The sequence below is a fragment of the Podarcis tiliguerta genome (assembly GCF_965153285.1).
Source record: "Podarcis tiliguerta genome assembly, chromosome: 3".
Lineage (NCBI taxonomy): Eukaryota > Metazoa > Chordata > Lepidosauria > Squamata > Lacertidae > Podarcis > Podarcis tiliguerta.
In genome coordinates this window covers 26364506-26385138 of record NC_139536.1, presented here as the reverse complement: position 1 = coordinate 26385138, position 20633 = coordinate 26364506, and the positions used below count along the sequence as shown (strand labels likewise).

General features: G+C 43.9%; 1 protein-coding gene across 12 annotated transcripts in view; it reads left to right on the top strand.

The window, feature by feature from the left end:
* The window catches only part of LOC310674292 (spermatogenesis-associated protein 7 homolog), a 55900-nt gene extending 42088 nt beyond the window's left edge, over positions 1-13812 (top strand). For 10 of the 12 annotated variants that reach the window (XM_083433365.1, XM_083433364.1, XM_083433371.1 and 7 more), the window contains 3 exons: positions 175-252; positions 2295-2352; positions 12971-13718. In XM_083433365.1, coding sequence (XP_083289491.1) covers positions 175-252; positions 2295-2352; positions 12971-13102 — 268 coding nt within the window. In that variant the 3' untranslated portion in view covers positions 13103-13718. Of the gene's footprint in view, positions 1-174; positions 253-2294; positions 2353-12970 lie in introns of all 12 variants that reach the window. The other 2 variants (XM_083433375.1, XM_083433367.1) reach the window with 2 other exon arrangements.
* Positions 13813-20633: the final 6821 nt, after the last annotated feature.

Below are 20633 nucleotides of genomic sequence, written 5' to 3'. Positions count from 1 at the left end.
AATCAGTGGGTCTACAAAATGCTTAAATTTGACAGGTCATGCCCATTGATCTGCCTTTCATCTAAAGTACTTGAAGTTGCTAGCAAAATTGGTAAAGCATAAAAAGCAGTATTTCTTTAATTTAAGCAGTATTTATTTAATTTAATCTTGGTATCCTGTTTCATGCTTATGAAGAGAAGAAGAGTTGAAGTACCTTCACTTTCTCCAGGAACTTGCAAGTGACATTTTGAGGAGAAGCTGTTTCCGCAAGGAGTGAGTACTCGGTTTTTTCTAATCGTTAATTAATTCAAGGGTGGCTAATCTGTGAACTTCTGAATGTTTTTGGACCAGTCAATCATGGGTTTTCAGAACTGTACCTTTCAGATATGTGTCTGTTGCAGTATAAAAATTCAAAACCCACTAACAACACAGCAGTAAAAATAAAACAATGGCAGACAATGCACTAGAAAACTGCAGTATAAAAAGAAATGTTGCGAGTTAGGTGCCTAAAAATTAACGGTGCACATATGTTGTCTGGTACCCGGTGAAATGATGAAGAGTTAGACAGAAAAGAAGCTTTACCTCACTGTTGACCTTTCTTGCCTTTGCTTCTGTAAAGTCATTGATTATGTTCTCAAACGCTACGCTGCACAGAGGACTTGCTTCTGTACTCATCAGCACCAAAGTGTTTAGTCTTGCATTCAGCATGCTTGCCCTTACTTCATTTTTTCTTTGTGCCATTTTTGAAAACCACCTCTCGACACTGAAGTTGGTGATGGGCAACCACAAGTAAATTCAGAGGGCAACATCTACATTTAGAGAAGCTCTCTCCATTTTGTTATCTCATATAATGTTTAGGGAAGGCAGTGGCAAACATGACAGTTTCACAAGACACTTAAACTGGAAAAAAAATGCTTAAGGAAATTATTTAACAAGGGCTTTGGGGTAACATTCTTGTAAATCTGTAGCAGCATTGAAGATGTTTTCACTCGACATCTCAGTCAAATTGCTGAGGAATCGAAACTTGCCGAGTGCAACTTTGAAGGCACTAATATGTGAACTTCATGCAAGTGAGTAATCTATTAATAACTGGATAAAATGATTCTGCACTGAACTTTGGAGAGCCTTCCAAAACAACTTTATTTTCTCATGCTTCATCAGACATGGTCTTGTGGAAGTGTTTAGGGTTTTTTTGCTGTTGAAGACATGATTTCTACTCATGACATCACTAAGGTCAAGTACTTCTTCCTCAAAACTTTGAAAACTTTCACACAAAGTAGCAATGTAGGCGGTAAAATACTCCAGCAAATGGGCTCAAGCACAAATATCTAGCATTTCTTCTCGTAGGCTGACACTTCCAACATGGAATCTTTCAAGGATGGGTTCCCACAAGATAGCCATAAAGGCGACCTCTAGTTTTTCCATAGTTTTCACCATTTTGTGTTGCTCGTTTTTTTCTTTTTGTTATCCATAATGCTTTTAAGTCATGTATATATTTCTCTACAAAACACTAACAAAGCCTACCAAACACACTTCAATCTCAACATCAGAAGTTAACATAGCACAAGATGTAAATCAACTGGTCAAAGTGTGATACCTCAGGAAAAGAGTCAATAACTATAGAGGAGAAGAAGAAGAGTTTGGATTTGATATCCCGCCTTTCACTCCCTTTAAGGAGTCTCAAAGCGGCTAACATTCTCCTTTCCCTTCCTCCCCCACAACAAACACTCTGTGAGGTGAGTGGGGCTGAGAGACTTCAGAGAAGTGTGACTGGCCCAAGGTCACCCAGCAGCTGCAGGTGGAGGAGCGGAGACACGAACCCGGTTCCCCAGATTAGGAGACTACCGCTCTTAACCACTACACCACACTGGCTCTCCAGGAGTACTTGGCAGTAATTATTTCCATGCACAAAGCACCAAGAATTATTCCCCCCTCCATTTAATAAATAAAGTGTTTAGGTGCAAAGCTGTACACGTGCTGTCTCTGTGATCCTGTACACACTTACTCAGGAGTAAACTCCACTGAAGTGAAAGGGACTTGCTTCTGAAATGACATCCGTAGGACTGCTCTGTAGATCTTCTTATGTATTACACAAACATAATATGTGAAGAAAACCTTAAAGTTGTTTCTATGGCGGTGGCCCTTACTTTTTTTTTTGATAACATTAAAGTGGAAATCCTAGGGTAGAACCAGGATTTCTCCTTACTGCTTTGAAAAATAGGCCAGCATCTATTTTTCTTGTTGCTGTTTTCATTGCTTTATTTTGGCTCTCTTTCATGTCTCTGCTGATGTACATTTTTCATTCTCTTTCTAAGGGCAGTGAGCCATGTATTTCAGATGCACACTAGAAAGAGAAGGTATGACCTTGATGAGGTGAGCATACACACACACACACACACACACACACACACACACAAACAAACACATTTGTGTCTCCCTGTGTGTGTAATTAAACGGGCTGTTACCAGCAGTGCAGTAGCCCTGCATCTACGTAGATCAAATAACAATATATACCATTTGGGCTGCTACCCTTTTTAATTAAAAAGAGAATACAATTAAGTGCCTAATGAATGAATTAACAGCTTCAGAGTGGATTATATGTGATGCAGGCAAAAAAAAAAAACCCCAACCTCAATCCTTCCCTCCCCTTGGCGATAAACCGATAATGTAACTTAGCATTTGATGAAGAATGCAGCTGTCCAGGTCGTCCTTTAAGTGAAGGAAGGCCCTTATTGCAAAGCAAGCCTGCCACTATGCATTTCTCCTGTTTGAAGCAACAGATAAAGCCAGTGAGGATTTGTAATCCTCCAGTTTTAGAAACGAGTCAGTTAGATGCATGAGCTGAACTACAAAGCCTTGCCACCAACTTTGAAGTCCACTTGGCTTCAAAGGGCCTTCCTCGAAACCTGCTTTGATGGTGCAAAGTGCATGTTAAGAGGAACCAGGCAGATACAAGGCAGCACCAGGCGTGGCTGCATCTTCAAATAAAAATACAAAATGTTATGGGGGGGATCAGGGAGGGAGTCTTGTAATCCAAAATGAAAAAGTCATAGCACTGTTCGCCGTAATGCAAATCTCAGTTAATGATGCATTCGTTGGTCCAGTTCACACATCACCAGTGGTTTGATGTGAATGAGCAGTGCGCTGGTACACGCTTCTCAAAAGTGCTTGCGGTGCTCCTCCCCTGCTCCTGTTGCATGGCAAACAAAGCAATACAGAGTCCAGCTTGTTTGTTTCCTGAAACAATCTTGAAATACTAGGTTTATTCGTTTGGAGAGAGAAAAACCGCGAACCCAGATCTGGATGGTGGAACAAGTCCAACTCTTGCTTGTTCTGTCCATGGTGCAGCAACAGAAGTGGGGGATAGGACTGCCATATGACTGGATTTTCCTGGACACTACTGGGATTTGAAAGGCGGAAGTGACGTCTGGGGGGAATTTTCGGCAGGTGGTGGTTTGTCCTGGATCTTTGGCAAGGAAAAAGTGTGTGTGTGTGTGTGTGTGTGTGTGTGTAAAAAAGAAAATCTCAACAACTTCCGGGGTGTCCTGGTTTTTACTTTTTGAAATATGGCAACCCTAGCAGGGGAGGAATACTGCAGGAACTTTTGACCAGCATGCAGTAGCAGCTGGTTTGGTGGGGCAAAACTGCAAAGTGTCCCACCTAAGACAGGTGACACTACAGTTTACTGACATGGTGTGGAGCAGGGTGGCTCACTCATGAAAATCTTCTGTATCCCTGCCCTCCAAACCCTCAGCTCACAAATGTTTGCAGTTGTTGCCCTCCTGTTTATGCTTATCTAACATAAACTGATTTCCTGCATAGTCATTATTGCTTTAAAATGATTCCACAATTATGGGACACCGGGTTATGACTATTTTCTCAGCTTCTGGGAACATCAGACGAGGCCTGCTGAGTTCAGACCAAAGACTTATCTAGTCCAGTTTTCTGTTCTCATAGTGACCAACCACATGCTTTCAGGAAACCCACAAGGATATTATTAGGGTTGATGGAAAATTCCCTACCCCAATCAAATACCCCAATTCAACTCATAGAGGGTGAGTTGGAAAAGGGCATTTTACCAATTTCCAGGAAGATGAGGTAATTCTGAGAAGAGAGAAGAAGAGGGAGGTATGTATGTAGTATGGTGGAGCAGTGGATTCCTTCTGATTCCTTGTCTCAGGGGCAGGGGGAGAGTAATGGAGATTAAGGAGCTGGTCACCCAGAATGAAAGCTCTGCTGATGGAGCACTGATGAGTTCCCTGCTCCAAAAAGATGCACTATGTAGGTTTCTACTATGACTTCCACCTAGAACCTATTTTGGGAGGTTGGAAATCATCGCCACTGGCTGCCCATCAGAAACCACTTGCCAGCAGAACTCTTGCAAGTGGCTGGCCAGCTAAGTGTCCTCCCATAATGGACATAGAACAAAAAGGGGGGGAAGGGAAGACACCACATGTGTAAACTAAATCTGCAGCCTTCCACTTCCCCTTGAACCATCTTGTAGATATTCTTTGTGCCAGCTCCAAAATCAGTTTCCCATTTCAGGTTTGCCATCACTCAGCACCAGCACACCAAATTGCCAAAACAAACTGGGATTGTGTGGGTGGGGTTTGTTTGTTGTTGTTGTTTTGGTGTGTTTTTTTGCAAACCAGGAAACAGCTGCAAATTGCACTAGATATCCTAAAACCACAGGGCTGTCTCATCTTGTTGTTAAGCGCTAGAGTTCTTCGACAGTGTTCCCTGAAACAAGAGGTTATGTGGGAGTTAACTATGTTCACTATAAAGGACGATTAAGAGGTAATCTAGATAATTGCAAAGTAATTAGGTTGTAGAGTGGCTTTGTGTCATTCTAAGTGGAATGGGTAGTTTTGGTGACGATAGTGTTCAGACATTAGTGTGAGTAACAGTTAGTGGGCTGTACAAAATCTGTTAAAGCACAATCAGGGAAGAATTTTAGGTTATTTTTCTTTTTAGATAATGGCACTTCGTAAAATGGTTCATCAAAATGAATGGATTTATATTGTCACTGGCTAGGCAGTTCTGAATTCACCCCTCTTGAGGTCAAATCCTGCATGGTATGAAGACATTTTGATATGATCGCACTGAAAGATCTGATATTTGAACATGTTGACCTTCAAGTAATACACACAAACATACACAAACAAACACACACACAAGCAGGGTCGGCAGAGTGAGGCAGCTGCCTCAGGTGGCAAATTCTGAGGGGCGGAAATTGGCTAGAAATGCATGCCATGTGATCTGCCCTGCATCTTCTAAGCTAGCTTGCTGCCCTCAAGTGCGGTTGAAGACTTTGTTTTATCACCATTGCTGAAGTAAGATCCAACTACCAGTTTAGTTAGATTTTGGGCACAGAATGGGGAATGCACCATCCCTGCAAAATGGCTTGGGCTGCTCCTGGCGAACAGTGAAATAAATTCTGTTGATCTTTACCATTGCAGCTGAAACTTCGTGAGCTGCCATTGCAAATCCTCTGCCCGCAGGGCACCCAAGAATGACTCCTATCCTTTGAGCCATGTCACAGCAGGATCGTGCCTTTGAATGCAAGCACCTTTGTGAAACCTATTTCTGACTAAACAGCCATGAGTTTTGGACTCTGTGATTCCTTGAGACACCTCCTGTTTTTCTTTCTCCAGGGTTCACACTGTTTCTTAAAAGAACAGGCTCCTATTCCCTCTTTTCCCCTTGTTCCTGATGTAGATCTTCACTCACTCCTTCTTCCCTGGCAGGGGAGGCGCCATTTTGTGATTCACCTCAGGTGCCAAAATGCCTTGGGTTGGTCCTACACACAAATACAATTCTTTGACAATATACTATGAAACTTGGGTGGGTTTCTTCTTCTTTCTTTGTTGTACCAAAGTTGTATATTTGTTAGCGGAAGGACCGCAGCTCAGTGATACAGCATCTGCTTTGCAGATGATCCCAGGTTCAATCCCTGGCAGCTCTGGGTAGGGCCGGTGGAGAGCTCTGCCTGAAATCCCAAAAAGCTGTTTCCAGTTAGTGTAGACAGTACTGAGCTAGATGGACCAACAGTCTGACTTGGTATAAGGAAGCTTCCTATGTTTCTATGTATATACAATGGTACCTCTGTTTTAAAACGTCTCTGTTGATAAACGTTTCGGAACTCAAGCGCCATAAATGCTTCCATTTTTGAATGTGCCTCGGAAGTCGAACTTTCAAGTCGGCTTCCAAATAATGATAATAACAATAATAATTTATTATTTATACCCCGCCCATCAGGCTGAGCCTCCCCAGCCACTCTGGGCAGCTCCCAAACAAGTGTTAAAAACAGTACGGCATTTTCCGTTTTGAGTTTTCTGTTTTGAGGCCTCCATATTGAGTTTTCGGTTTTCAAACGTTTCGGAACTCGAACGGTCTTCCGGAACGGATTACGTTCGGAAACTGAGGTACCACTGTACATTATTGAAATATACTCGGAGTCGAGAGTGGATTTCATGCTCTTTATTCAGCTCATAGTGGTGAGGAGGAATGGAATGTCTGCTTTATATACATTATTTACACAATGGGCCCCATGTGATTGGCTAATTCCGGGATTCACCTGTAGGCCAATCAGGTTGCGGATTCACTTCCACCTGGAGCTGGATTGGGTGGCTCCTGTGGACCAATCAGACTGCTGCATTCTGGACCCTATTGTTCTAGGACCAATCAGACTGCTGCATTCTGAATCCTATTTTTCTAGGACCAATCAGACTGCTGCATTCTGAATCCTATTTGACTCAGGTGTATACCCCTTTGTGTCTGTGTGTGTTTGTAGCTACATCTATTGTGGAAACACACAAAAGGTGAACATTCTTGAAATGTTCCTTTTCTCCTAGAGAATATTCTGCCCGTCTACAAAAAACTACTTTAAATCCAGACACCAAAACATTTGGTGCACTTATAAGTTCTTTTTATGACAGGATTTTAAGCACTTCCTTAGAACTTAATCCAATTAATGGGTAGTTTAAAAAGATGATTCTGATTTAGGATACTTCTACTTCCTTCACAAGCCATGAGTATTCCCTTCCATATGTTCTTGTGTTTTACATCTTCAGTTGTCAATATTCGTCAATAAATCCACACATTTTTGTCTAACATCCTCTTATTTGGTTGCACTCCCCCATTGTATGTTGTATATTGACAGTGCAACCCTATGCATGCTTACTCAGAAGTAAGTCCAGCTGTATTCAATAGGCCTTACTCCTGGGTAAGTGTGTTTAGGGTTACAATCTAAGTTGCTCTGCTTGGACACTGATATATGTTGAAGTCTACTTTTCATTGTCCTCATAAAGAGTCACTTGCAGAGCAGAATAATGAGCTATTAAGGAACATTTATCACCTGCAGCCTTAGAATCTATGACTTGAACACGTTTCAGCAGAAGAGGCCATAATATGTCTGTGATAAATATTTCTGAGAACTTTACTGAGCCTACCTGGGTAAGTAACGCCAACAATCCAGCAAAGCAGAAAGAGCTCCCCCCCCCTTTTTTTTTTTTTAAATTAGCCACCAAGATGTATCTGTAAAGTGCACACTACTTTGTGCAATGGATGGTAATAAGCTCAGGAGCTGCAATCCTGGTTTGTTTTCTGTGAGGTGTCTTTCTCAGTAAATTCTTTCTGGGAAAGCTGTGGAGTTAAATGAGAGGGTTGCCTCATATTGCTGCTATTTGTGTAATGGCTTTAAACATACAGCATCTCAAAAGTCCTCCCTCACCCAAAACTGCACAAAAATTATATATAACTGAGTAAGGTGAGGGCACAGCAGTTATTTTACGGCTTCTGTGGTCTGATCTCGTAGCTCAGCATTTCTCTCTACAAGAAACAAGGGGACAAGGAATCCCACATTTATTCACTGTAAAGAAATCCCACTAATAGATTTTCTGCATTGGCTGGGGGTTGGATTTGACAACCTTTGAGGAATCTTCCAATTCTGGCATCATCATTTTTTCCCTGCTGTTATTTAACATGTTTTCTTTTTGAGATTTTAGTTTGATATATTGGATTTGTTTTTAACTCATTATTATATTGCTCACCTTGAATAGTTGGGTAGAACAGAAAGGCAGGGTGGCTGTATTTTAATTGAGTCACTAAAATATTTCAAGTGTGCAAGAAGAGAGATGTCTTCACCCTAAGTAGCCGTGCCTTTTTTCCCATTGTTCCCAGTCACCTCCCTCCCTATTTCCAAATGTGCCACATTGGTAAGGGAAAAAAGGAAAAGAAACGAGAAAGTATAAAAATTGGATCATCAATAGCCTAACTAGCTTTGAAACTACAACTAATCCAGAATGCAGCAGCTAGATTGATGACTGGGAGTGGCTGCTGAGACCATATAACATATAACACCAGTACATTTCCAAGCACAATTCAAAGTGTTGGTGCCGATCTTTAAAGCCCTAAACGGCCTCGGCCCAGTATACCTGAAGGAGCGTCTCCATCCCCGTCATTGAGCCCAGATACTGAGGTCCAGCTCCAAGGGCCTTCTGGTGGTTCCCTCCCTGTGAAAAGTGAGGTTGCAGGGAACCAGGCCTTCTTGGTAGTGGCACCTGCCCTGTGGAACACCCTCCCATCAGATGTCAAGGAAATAAACATCTATCTGACTTTTAGAAGACATCTAAAGGCAGTCCTGTTGAGGGAAGTTTTTAATGTTTGATGTTTTATCATGTTTTTAATATTCTGTTGGGAGGTGCCCAGAGTGGCTGGGGTATAAATAATAAATTATTGTTATTAACAATTTAGTGTACTGTCTATGAACATAGAGGATGTACTTTTGGTATTATGACTTTGTAGTCATTTCTATACTGCTCTTCCATGTATTTTAACCAATTACCTATATATACTATTATATTAGTAAGCGTCGTCATCGCAACATCCTAGGAATCCACAGATTAATTATGTGAAGAAGTACTCACAGCAACCCTGTGGAAGGGACTATTAAAGTCCCTAAATGAACCTAGGGTTTCCACAGCAACCAAAGCAAAGTGTCCATTTAAATCCCAAAATAAACCCATTTCCCCCCCTGTCAGACAGTCCAGGCATACTAATCTAGCCTAAATGCGGTCCTGAAAGAGAATAATATTTCTGCAGTGCCAGTGGAAAAGAAATAGCTATTTTTTTGTTCATTGTGCATAAATATTATATTATTTTATTTCATATACACACATAGAATGGATTAGCTCAGCTGGACACAGCTTAACTTCTGAGTCGGCAATGATAGTTACAGCTGAGATTGTCAGTTTTATGTAATGAGTATCTGTTGAACATTGCAAGTGTTTTACAATTCACACAGGCACAATATAGCATTGTTTGTTTCTCTGGACAGGAAGCAGTAAAGTTAGGCTTGCCATACATCTGGAAAATTCCAGATCTGTACAGTGGTACCTCAGGTTACAGACGCTTCAGGTTACAGACGCTTCAGGTTACAGACTCACTAACCCAGAAATAGTACCTCGGATTAAGAACTTTGCTTCAGGATGAGAACAGAAATCACACGGCAGCAGCACGGCAGCGGCGGGAGGCCCCAGTAGCTAAAGTGGTACCTCAGGTTAAGAACAGTTTCAGGTTAAGAACAGACCTCCGGAATGAATTATGTTCTTAACCCGAGGTACCACTGTTCAGAAATTGGACGCCTAAAATAGCATCCGGGGAAATTTGTTGAATGTTAAGAAATCTCCGGAATTTCCCGAATGTATGCCAACCCATCCCCCCCCCTCATTTTTGTTTTTTTATTTCCTGGGGAGGCTGCCCCCAGCAGCAGTAGAAGTGACAAAACGTCACTTCCCTTAGCCGGGGGGGGGGGGGGAGTGAGGAGGCTATGGAGAGACAAAGGCGACACAGCAATCTAGCCGCCCCAAGCTGGTTGAAAAAGGGACTCCATGCCAGGGGTGTCCCGCAGAGTCACGGTGGCAGAAGCAGCAAGAGGGGGTCTGCAGCTGGGCACTCAGGAGCTGCAGGCACGGCCACCTCGCCTAAGGGGGTTGAGGTGGCGGTGTTGGTTCGGCTCACCCATCAGGTACATGGCGGCAAACACATCTTCATGTTGCCAGGGTGGGCTGCAGCCATTCATGGCCCCTGTCCACTTTCAGCTGCAGCACCATCAAGGCAGAAAACAGGGTGTGCGTGCGCGCAGGAAAGAGTTTAAATGAGACCTGGATAGGCCTGGATAGCGAGGGCAGCAAACTGTGAGGAAGGGGAACATAACTGGCTGTGAGAAAGGTTGCAGTGCCTCACTACACATTTCTGAGGGCTGTTGGGGGCCTGAGCAGCTGGCTGGGGTGCAGTAGAGAGGAAAGTAAGGTGGGGGGGCGTGTTGGAGAAAGGGGTGCAATAGGGCCTGACCATTTTCATTTGGGGGGGGGGTCTCCCGTTTTTTTTTCATGCTTTAAAATGATAATAATTTTTTTTTGGGGGGGGGGGAATCCCTTCTTTCCCTGCTCTAATAAGAAGAAGAATCGGCTCTTGGATATGCTGGGGCTCATTAACTTTGGGGTGTCAGGAATTTTACATTTTTTAAAATATGGCAATCCTAGTAAAGTAGAACTTAGTGAAGTGTGAAACTAAGCCAACAAACAGCCCATAATTATTGTGCACAATTGTGAGGGCCGGAAATGTAATGCGTTGACCATCAGCAAGGCTATTTTGATGTGTGCTGACCTGCTTGTTTTCAAATAGATCAATTGTGTTAACTAATTTTAATATTGATTGTATTTTTTTATATGCTCAGTCTCCTATCCAAAAAACACACCTTCATGCAGCTCATTTCCCTCCCACGATGATGGCCACCAACTTGGCTATAAGGGAGGATTAGGCACGTTTGTGGAGGACAAAGCTATCAGTGGCCAGAAACCATGGTGGCTATGTTCTTCCTCTGCGGTTGTATGCAGTATGCAGTATGCAGTGGCGTAGCGTGGGTTGTCAGCACCCGGGGCAAGGCAAGTAATTTGCGCCCCCTAACCCATGGATTTTAGCACTCGAGTGCGAGCGCCCCCCCCTCCGATGTTGCGCCTGGTGCGGCCGGCCCCCCCTGCACCCCCCCACACTACGCCACTGGCAGTATACTTCTGAGTACTAGTTGCTGGAAACTGCAGGAGGGGAGACTGCTTGTGCGCTCAGGTCCTCCTTGCAGGCTTTCCACAGGCATCCGATTGGTCAATGAGAACAGGATGCAGGACTAGATGGGCCACTGGTCTGATCCAGCGGGGCTTTTCTTATGCATGCCTTCTCCCCCGCCCCGCTCCACCAAAAGGTTCTTTACTTTTTATTTTTGCTGCTGCTGCAAGCGACAACAGCTGCCACCGTGTTGGCAGCCTAGCTATCATTCATACTGTACTGAGTCTAGTGTCATTCCAGGATGGAGGGTGAGGGGTTTGTGTTTGTCTCCTGCCAGAAAACAATAGCGAATAATATACAGAGAAGGTCCTGAAAGATTCTCACCTTCTTCTCTAGAAGAAGAGTGAGAGAGGAAAACCTCAGCATATTTCTCATGGGGGTAAAAAGTCTTCTGAGAAATTTCAGCTCAGCTTGTTGCTTCCAGGATCGCACCTGAATTGCCTCACATATGACAATCAACACAAGCGACTTCCATTCAGTGAGATTCTTTGGCCATTTGAATTTGAGCAATTGTTTCTGTGACATTAATAAATTTCAGGCCTCCAAAAGTACATAATGGAAACACTTGCAAATGAGGAAACAACCACAATTGTGACAAAAGATGGATTTCTTGTTTTTTTGTTTCTTCCCCATAAATTGTTTCTAAGGGTATCAGGTAAAAATTTAGATTGCTGCATACTGCTCTTGATATTAAATTCAAGAGCCAAGGCTGAGAAAGGACAAGGAAGGACAGGTATTTGCATTATGATTCTTGAATAGCACATTAAGTCAGATATTAAACAACAAAAATGGATCTATAAAATGCAGGGAAATGTGGTGAGGGGGCAGGTGAACTTTCTGGGAGTCAAGCTGGCAAGACATAGGTCTGTCTATGCCAACCTGATGCCCTCCAGATGTTTTGTTCATTTATTCAAAAGCATTTCTAAAAATATTTTAAGTAATTAACATTTAAAAATATTTTGAATATTTAAAAGCAGTATACAAAACTAACAGGAATACAATAAAACAATATCACAAACAGCATTATAAAAACATGTAAAACAATAATTCAGAAACAGCAGGGTCCAACCTTATGGATTGTGGAAAGTCTGGACAAAAATATATGTAATCACAAGACATCTAAATCAAGGAATAGATGATTCATATGTGGCAGGGAGAAGGACATTCAATGGTTACCAGTTCATTAAGGGAGGGGATTGTCTCTATTGCCTTGAATGAGATGGTGGTACCACCACTCTTAAAGAAGCTGTCCCTGGACCTATTGGTCTGGACTAATTACTGACCACTCACAAATACTGCCTTTTTAGGATAGGGGTTGGAGTGAGCCATGATGGGGCAGCTGCAGGAATTCATGGATGACATGGGTTCTCTAGAACCATTTCAATACATGTTCAAGTCGGCCTTGGTCACTTGGATAGATGATAGAGGAATTGCAACCTTGCTCCTGATTCTGGACTGACTCCATAGGATGGGAATTTGGGCACTGTGGTACAGTGGTTCTGGTCTTATCTGGTGGAGTCCCAAGTGATTTTTGCCCTCATGGCATCAGGTGGAGGGGCAGGAAACAAGTGCTCAAAGCGATGTTGGGCATTGGTTCCAGAGGCCAGGAGCCAGACTTGGATAAAGCAAAATGTGTGGGTGTTGGCAAATGTGTAGGTGTTGGCATTCGTACCTATTCCAGAATATCTAGAGGCACTGTTTGACAACTGAAAGCTCTTTGAAATTGCAACGAGGCCCATACAGAATACATTCCTGTTGCCCCACATTGTTCAGTTACAGGAATGTAACTACAGTACATATGTGTGTGCAACACTTTTATAGCCCTGACAAACTTTCTCTTCACCCCCCCTTTTTTTGTTTTCATTAGGTAAAAATGCAAAGAATTTTTCAAGCCCTGAAGGATGATTTGAACATCTGCCCTCATCTGCCAGATTCTCCTGTCTGTTACACTTGCTTGAAGCACAGGAGAAGCTGTCTCAACACAGCCACCACTTTTTAAGTCACAAATGGTCTTCTGAAGCATCAGACTCAAACAAGCACAACAGACTTTATAATAAGGGAGGGAGGAAATTTACAATGTAGAGAGCCATTCAGGGTACTGTGAACATTAATGAAACTTAACTTGAATCATTGTACTATCTGAAGAGAATTGCGGTTGAATCCTAGATTTCGCCATGCAAACATTTTTTATATTCTATGTACTAATAGTTAACTCATTCTGACTGTTGGTAACAGCATCATCCTTACACAAAAGGGAGTGGTCAGTAGGCTTGGGGGAACTCTAAAACACCCTGAGGCCACTGGTCAGCAACTATCTGAACAACCTCCTTCCAATGATCAACTTGCCAGATGCAGCATTGCTATTTTCTAGATGAAAGCAAAAACAATTCTGATCCAGTCTTTGTGCTAATTTTTCCGGGAATGAATAATGTAGGAACTCATCGCTGGCTACTTCCAGACACAATGAATACATCAATCCTTCCTTCTCATCATTGAGTATAATTTTATGTTCTGAAAGAAGTTGGTTTGAGCAGAGTCATGTGAATGAGCTAACAAGGACATAAATTGAAGGACCAGGAGGCACAAGGAGAAGCTGAAAATGAACTGGCTGCATTTTAAAAAAGAAGGATGCAACTGTTTCAGTCAACTGTGGTTAAAACTCAAGCTAAGTATAATGAAATGGTCATTATCATTAAAATGATTTTATTCTCTCTGTCTCTGTCTCTTTCTTTCGGTGGCCACCGTGAGAACAGAACACTGGTCTAGATAGGCCATTGGTTTGTAGCCTCAACGCAGGAGGAGAAGGAAAGAAAAAAAGAGAGAGAGGGAGGGAATCAAATTGGCTCCAAGCCAAAGGCCAGGCGGAACAACTCTGTCTTACAGGCCCTGCGGAAAGAAATCAGATCCTCCAGGGCCCTGGTCTCATGAGGCAGAGCGTTCCACCGGGCCGGAGCCAGAGTTGAAAAGGCCCTGGCTCTGGTTGAAGCCAATCTAACTTCCTTAGGGCCCGGGACCACTAGGGTGTTGCTATTTATGGACCTTGAGGCTCTCCGTGGGGCATACCGGGAGAGGCGGTCTCGTAGGTACGAGGGTCCTAGGCCGTGAAGGGCTTTAAAGGTCAAAAGCAGCACCTTAAATCTGACCCTGTACTCTACCGGGAGCCAGTGCAGTTTGAAAAGCACTGGGTGAATATGCTCCCATGGCAGAGACCCCGTGAGGAGCCTCGCTGCAGCATTCTGCATCCGCTGGAGTTTCTGGGACAGCTTCAAGGGCAGCCCCTTGAATTACAGTAGTCAAGCCTGGAGATGACCATCGCATGGATCACTGTGGCCAGGTCGGGGCGGGAAAGGTAAGGGATCAACTGCTTGATGCGGCGAAGGTGGAAAAATGTCGCCTTGGCTGTTGCTGTAACTTGCGCCTCCATGGAAAAGGGAGGTGTCAAGGATTACACCCAAACGCTTAACGGAAGGCAATGGCACTAATTGGGCCCCCGCAAGAGAAGGGAGTTGGTCCCTCATCCCCATGCCATCCCGACCCAGCCATAGGACCTCTGTCTTTGAAGGATTTAGTTTCAATCGGCTCCCACGAAACCATCTAGCCACAGCTTCCAAGCATCTGGTCAGTGTGTTCAGGGTCGAATCAAGTGTGGCCATCCATCAGCAGATAGAGCTGAGTGTCATCAGCATACTGGTGACAGCCCAGCCCAAAGCTCCAGATAATCTGGGCAAGGGGGCGCATAAAAATGTTAAAAAGCATCGGGGAGAGAATTGCGCCCTGCGGCACTCCACACACCAAGGAGTGGCGCGACGACATTTCCCTCCCTAGTGCCACCCTCTGTCCCCGCCCAGAGATAAAAGAGCACAGCCAGTTATGGGCTATGCCCTGTATCCCCACGTCTGCGAGGCGGTGGTCCAGAAGATCATGATCGACCATGTCAAAGGCCGCTGACAAATCTAAAACGATCAGCAGGCCTGACCCGCCTCTATCCAGTTGTCTACGGAGATCATCTGTTAGGGCAACCAGAGCCGTCTCGGTCCCAAAACCAGGATAAATAAACATGGATAAGGTAAAGGTAAAGGGACCCCTGACCATTAGGTCCAGTCGTGGCCGACTCTGGGGTTGCGACGCTCATCTCACTTTATTGGCCAAGGGAGCCGGCGTACAGCTTCTGGGTCATGTGGCCAGCATGACTAAGCCGCTTCTGGCAAACCAGAACAGCGCACGGAAACGCCGTTTACCTTCCCGCCGGAGCGGTACCTATCTATCTACTTGCACTTTGACGTGCTTTTGAACTGCTAGGTTGGCAGGAGCAGGGACCGAGCAACGGGAGTTCACCCCGTCGCGGGGATTCGAACCGCCGATCTTCTGATCGGCAAGTCCTAGGCTCTGTGGTTTAACTCACAGCGTCCCTGGATAGGATTGGATGGATAGGATTGTACTAAAAGTATCTCATCCTGCTTCCTACCCCTCTTCTGAAGATGCAGTATCAATTTCCATCCAAATGCACTGACTACTAGAAGCAGGTGAAAAGTCAAAGTTTGGAGTTTGAGTAATGTGAGTGAATCAGCGTTTGACACTCCTAGGCGCATTTTGCAACAGGGAATTTCATTGGCGCGAGCAGTTTCTGAGCTCTGGGTACAGTACTGCTCCTGAGAATTCAGATTAAAACTACAGAATGGAAGGAAAGGGGGACCTTTTTCTGCCTCCCCACTTCTAGCTATTCTTTGAAGACGGGAGAAGAGACCCTCTTAAGAATATTAGGGTGGTGGGCAGGGGAAGGACTAAACCATGTGAAACTGAACGTAAGATTTTAGCTGCAGTTCATTCATTTTCAGCTTTGTATTTTCGTTATAAAAAAATGTACCTAGACATTCCGCTGTTGTGCTCATAACCTAGGTACAAGGTGCAATTTAGCTCCTAGCTTTCATATCTCAGTTTCTAACACTGGAGTGAGTGAATGGATGGGATTTACCTAGGGCAGGAATCCCCAAACTCGGCCCTCCAGATGTTTTGGGACTACAAGTCCCATCATCCCTAGCTAACAGGACCAGTGGTCAGGGGTGATGGGAACTGTAGTCCCAAAACATCTGGAGGGCCGATTTTGGGGATGCCTGACCTAGGGAGCCCTGTCAGCAGAAGGCTCACACAAAAACTTCTGCTTATGCCTTGGGGCTTTCCCTCTCTCCTCTCCCACCACATGCCCCCCAAAATTGGCTCAGGGGAGTCAGGGAAAACCCCAGAACAGCACAAGAGGGAGGATCATTCCACCTGACAGGCTGAAATGCTTCTGCAGACAGAACGTTCCTAAGAGTGTGACATTGGATTCCACCTGGAATATTTAATTATTGCAAAATTTCAGTAAATGTGTTTTAGACTGATGAACACTGTGAGGTTGGAACAAAGCTATTACTACACACACACACACACACACACACACACACACACACACACACACACACTATGCAGTTGCAAAAAGACATAAGAGAAGCACATTTAGGCGCTGAAGGCTAAAAAGCTTAAATGTTTATGGCAAGAGTCAGATTTACCCCAGTTCTTTCTGCCTTTCCTAACTTAATGAGCCATTGGCCTCAAGGCCCAAGATCTGTTCAGACAGACTATTTAATGTTTATCATTAAGTTCAGCATTCTGCTGTGCTTAACTGTGCTTCTCTTGTATTTAGGATCTGTTTGCTAGCATATTTAGAATCAGTATAAATAGGATGGTATATCCCTTGGAGATAAAATGTATAATGTGCCTTTCCTGAACCTTTCCCATTTAGATGCACGTATAATATTACTGACCTACTGTTATCTGCTGCCCCCAGGTGTCCTGAGTTGATTTAGGAAGATTATCCATATGGTGCATATGGAAAGTTCATGTAGATGATCCTGGTGCTGACTGAAAAGATGTGTGGCTTTTTTCTTTAGTGGAGAGATGTTTGGTGCCAAGTGTGGTGGATTGCCATCATACTCTAAGGGACAACCCCCCCCCCCAAAAAAAAAAACCAGACATATTTCTGGAAAGCATAGCTGAACTAGTATACAGTACTAACTTGTACCAAAAATTTGGTGTCAGATATCTTAAAAAGAGTGTAGTAGATTAAAAAGTCCATACCGGGGGTGAAAATGACCGTATCATTCGGCATTTTCCTGCAACTAATTCTAAAACAGGGTGATAAAATCAGGGTTGCCCTGCCCATGAAGCCTGGTGAGGCGGCCACCTTGGGTGGCAGAAGCCCAAGAGGTGCCCCCCACCACTGCAAATATCTTACTGAAATCTTGCGAGATCAAGCTTACACACTGCTGCCACTTAGTGACTGCTGCCACACAACCCATGTAAGAGAGGAATAAAAGGGCTGTTCTGAAAAGTGTCCCATGCCTGGGCTCACTTTGAAGAAGAAGAAGAAGAGTTTGGATTTGATATCCCGCTTTATCACTACCCTAAGGAGTCTCAAAGCAGCTAACAATCTCCTTCCCCTTCCTCCCCGACAACAAACACTCTGTGAGGTGAGTGGGGCTGAGAGACTTCAGAGAAGTGTGACTGGCCCAAGGTCACCCAGCAGCTGCATGTGGAGGAGCGGGGAAGCGAACCCAGTTCCCCAGATTACGAGTCCACCGCTCTTAACCACTACACCACACTAACCAACCCCAGACCCCCAAAATACTGGAATACACCCTGCTCCCTGCCAAACTCGTTGTTATATATCAGAGACAGCTAAAAAAAACCCTCATCTATATAGTTGAAAAGAGAGAAAACGAAATTCTTATTCATATATGTGACATCATTATAATTCCATTAATGTGAGCTGTCATATAGACAACTCTGTTTGGCTTCGTTAAGGGGTTTTCCGAGCCCACGCAGGAAAGACAGAAAAGGAACGAGCTAATCTTGACTATTTTCAAAAGGACTATAAATTTATTTAAAACTGCGCGGTGCTCCTGTATAATTGCCAGTATAAATCAGCATAGCTCTATTAAAGCAAATGAAATCACTCTGATTAAAACCAGCACAAGTTCTAGTTCCAAGACGCAGGCAATTCACGTCCTCATACAACAACTTATGTCCTTGCTTTCCAACTGCTGAAGAAGGATCTGAATTTGGCTAACAAGGGCATTCCTCTTGGGAGCAAAATCCGACTGCGGTTTACAAAATCCTTTTTGCAGACCCCATTTAAGCTCCCAGCCTCTTGTTACCATCCCTTTTCCATTGACAACGACCATCCATTCATCTTTAGAGCTTCTGCTTACATACTGATGTTAAATCCAATAAAACAAAGTAATAAATATCCTCCCCCATCCATATCCTCCCTTCTTAATGTGTCCATAAATTTCTAGCCAAGACTAGTCAGTAATAACACGTACAAAGCTTGCACACATTAAAAAAAAACAGCGATTGAAAGTAAGCCGCGACATGGGCTATATCTGACCACTTTGCTCAGATGATGGTCAAGCTCCCATCTGCAGGATAGGAAGCAAAGCAATTTTTGGTGACCACAGGTGTAGGTGAGTTCAGGCATGACCCAAGACCAGATTTCAGCTCAAAAGGATTTATTGCAGCAACAGGAACAAGACTGACAAACAGGGGCACTTGGACCAGTATATTTACCTTAAAGGTAAAGGTAAAAGGTAAAGGACCCCTGGAAGGTTAAGTCCATGCAAAGGCAACTAAGGGGTGCAACGCTCATCTTGCTTTCAGGCCGAGGGAGCTGGCGTTTGTCCACAGACAGCTTTCCGGGTCATGTGGCCTGCATGACTAAACCACTTCTGGCGCAACGAGACACCGTGATGAAAACCAGAGCGCACAGAAACGCTGCTTACCTTCCTGCCTCAATGGTACCTATTTATCTACTTGCACTGATATGCTTTCGAACTGCTAGGTTGTTAGGAGCTGGGACAGAGCAACGGGCGCTCACCCCATCGAGGGGATTTGAACTGCCAATCTTCTGATTGGCAAACCCAAGAGGTTCAGTGGTTTAGAACACAGTGCCACCCACATCCCTTAAACCGGCCAAGGCAAAACACACACCCAGTCTGTGATAGGTCACTTTAATGCTGCAATTAGCAAATCACAACAATGGCCCTATCTCAGCAGGGATTGGCTGCCTGCCAGTTCCTAACAATGTCATTTGAGGGTTTTAGAATCCTCTCTGTCTTTTGTTATGCAGATGGAGCTCCAGGAAGCCTTAAGGCCTAGGCCAGCATTGCATGCATATAGCCTGACTTTGGCTTCCAATGCATGCATACATAACCACCACCACCCTAAATCTGCTCTGGACGATCTCCCAACCCTTGAGTAAATTTAGGGGTTGGGGGACTTTTCCTTCCTTTCCTGTTCCACTGACTGAAGCTTTAACATCAAGTGAGCAACACCACTGAATGGATGAATACATACATACATACATACAGTACATACATACATACATGATTTCAATTGTATGCCACCTTTCCATAGTTCAAACCATACTCAAGGCGGATTGCAACATTTTAAAAAATTACATAATTACTAACATAACAAAAGTAGTCATAAACAATGAATAAAACATCAAAAAGTACACAACACAATTTCCACATAAAGATACAGTGGTACCTTGTTTTTTGAGTATCTCAGAAGATGAATGTTTCGGTTTTCAAACACCGAAAACCCGGAAGTAAATGCTTCCGTTTTCGAATGTGCCTCAGAAGTTGAATGGCTTCCACTACGTTTTTTTTCAATTTTCCCCATTGACTTAGCAGACTGCCCTTTGCGCCTTGTTTGTTGAACATTTCAGAAGTTGAATGGTCTTCCAGAACAAATTACGTTCCACAACCAAGGTACCACTGTAACAGAAAATAATAACTGCAACATCCTGGGAGCCAGTGTGGTGTAGTGGTTAAGAGCGGTAGTCTCGTAATCTGGGGAACCGGGTTCGTGTCTCCGCTCCTCCACATGCAGCTGCTGGGTGACCTTGGGCCAGTCACACTTCTCTGAAGTCTCTCAGCCCCACTCACCTCACAGAGTGTTTGTTGTGGGGGAGGAAGGGAAAGGAGAATGTTAGCCGCTTTGAGACTCCTGAAGGGGAGTGAAAGGCGGGATATCAAATCCAAACTCTTCTTCTTCTTCTTCATCCTGACCCCCCCCCCAACAACACCCCAGCCCACAAGTCTGTTCAGCAACCTCAGCTTTTGCAGCTGGAGTCAGTCTGGGCCCTGCCCTCCCAGGCCAGGCGGGAAAAGGCCTGCAAGGCAGGGATCAGGTCTTCCTCTTAAAAGTGCTTTCCTTGGGCTCAGTTCTGTTTCAGGTTGGAAATTGCAAGGCTACACAAAAGTCATTGAGTTTTACTTCGCTTTGCTTTTTAGACTCTTGGTTATCCCCAAAGCAATATAACATTTCCAAGAAATTGATACATCTGCCTTCACAGCAACTTTCTATTTTTATATTAATATATTAATATTAATATATTAATAAACAATGAGTGTGAAATGCACGGGCAGGAACAAGTGCACAACCCATGAAATGGGGGTGTCGTGTGTCTTCCTCCTTGTGGAAATATC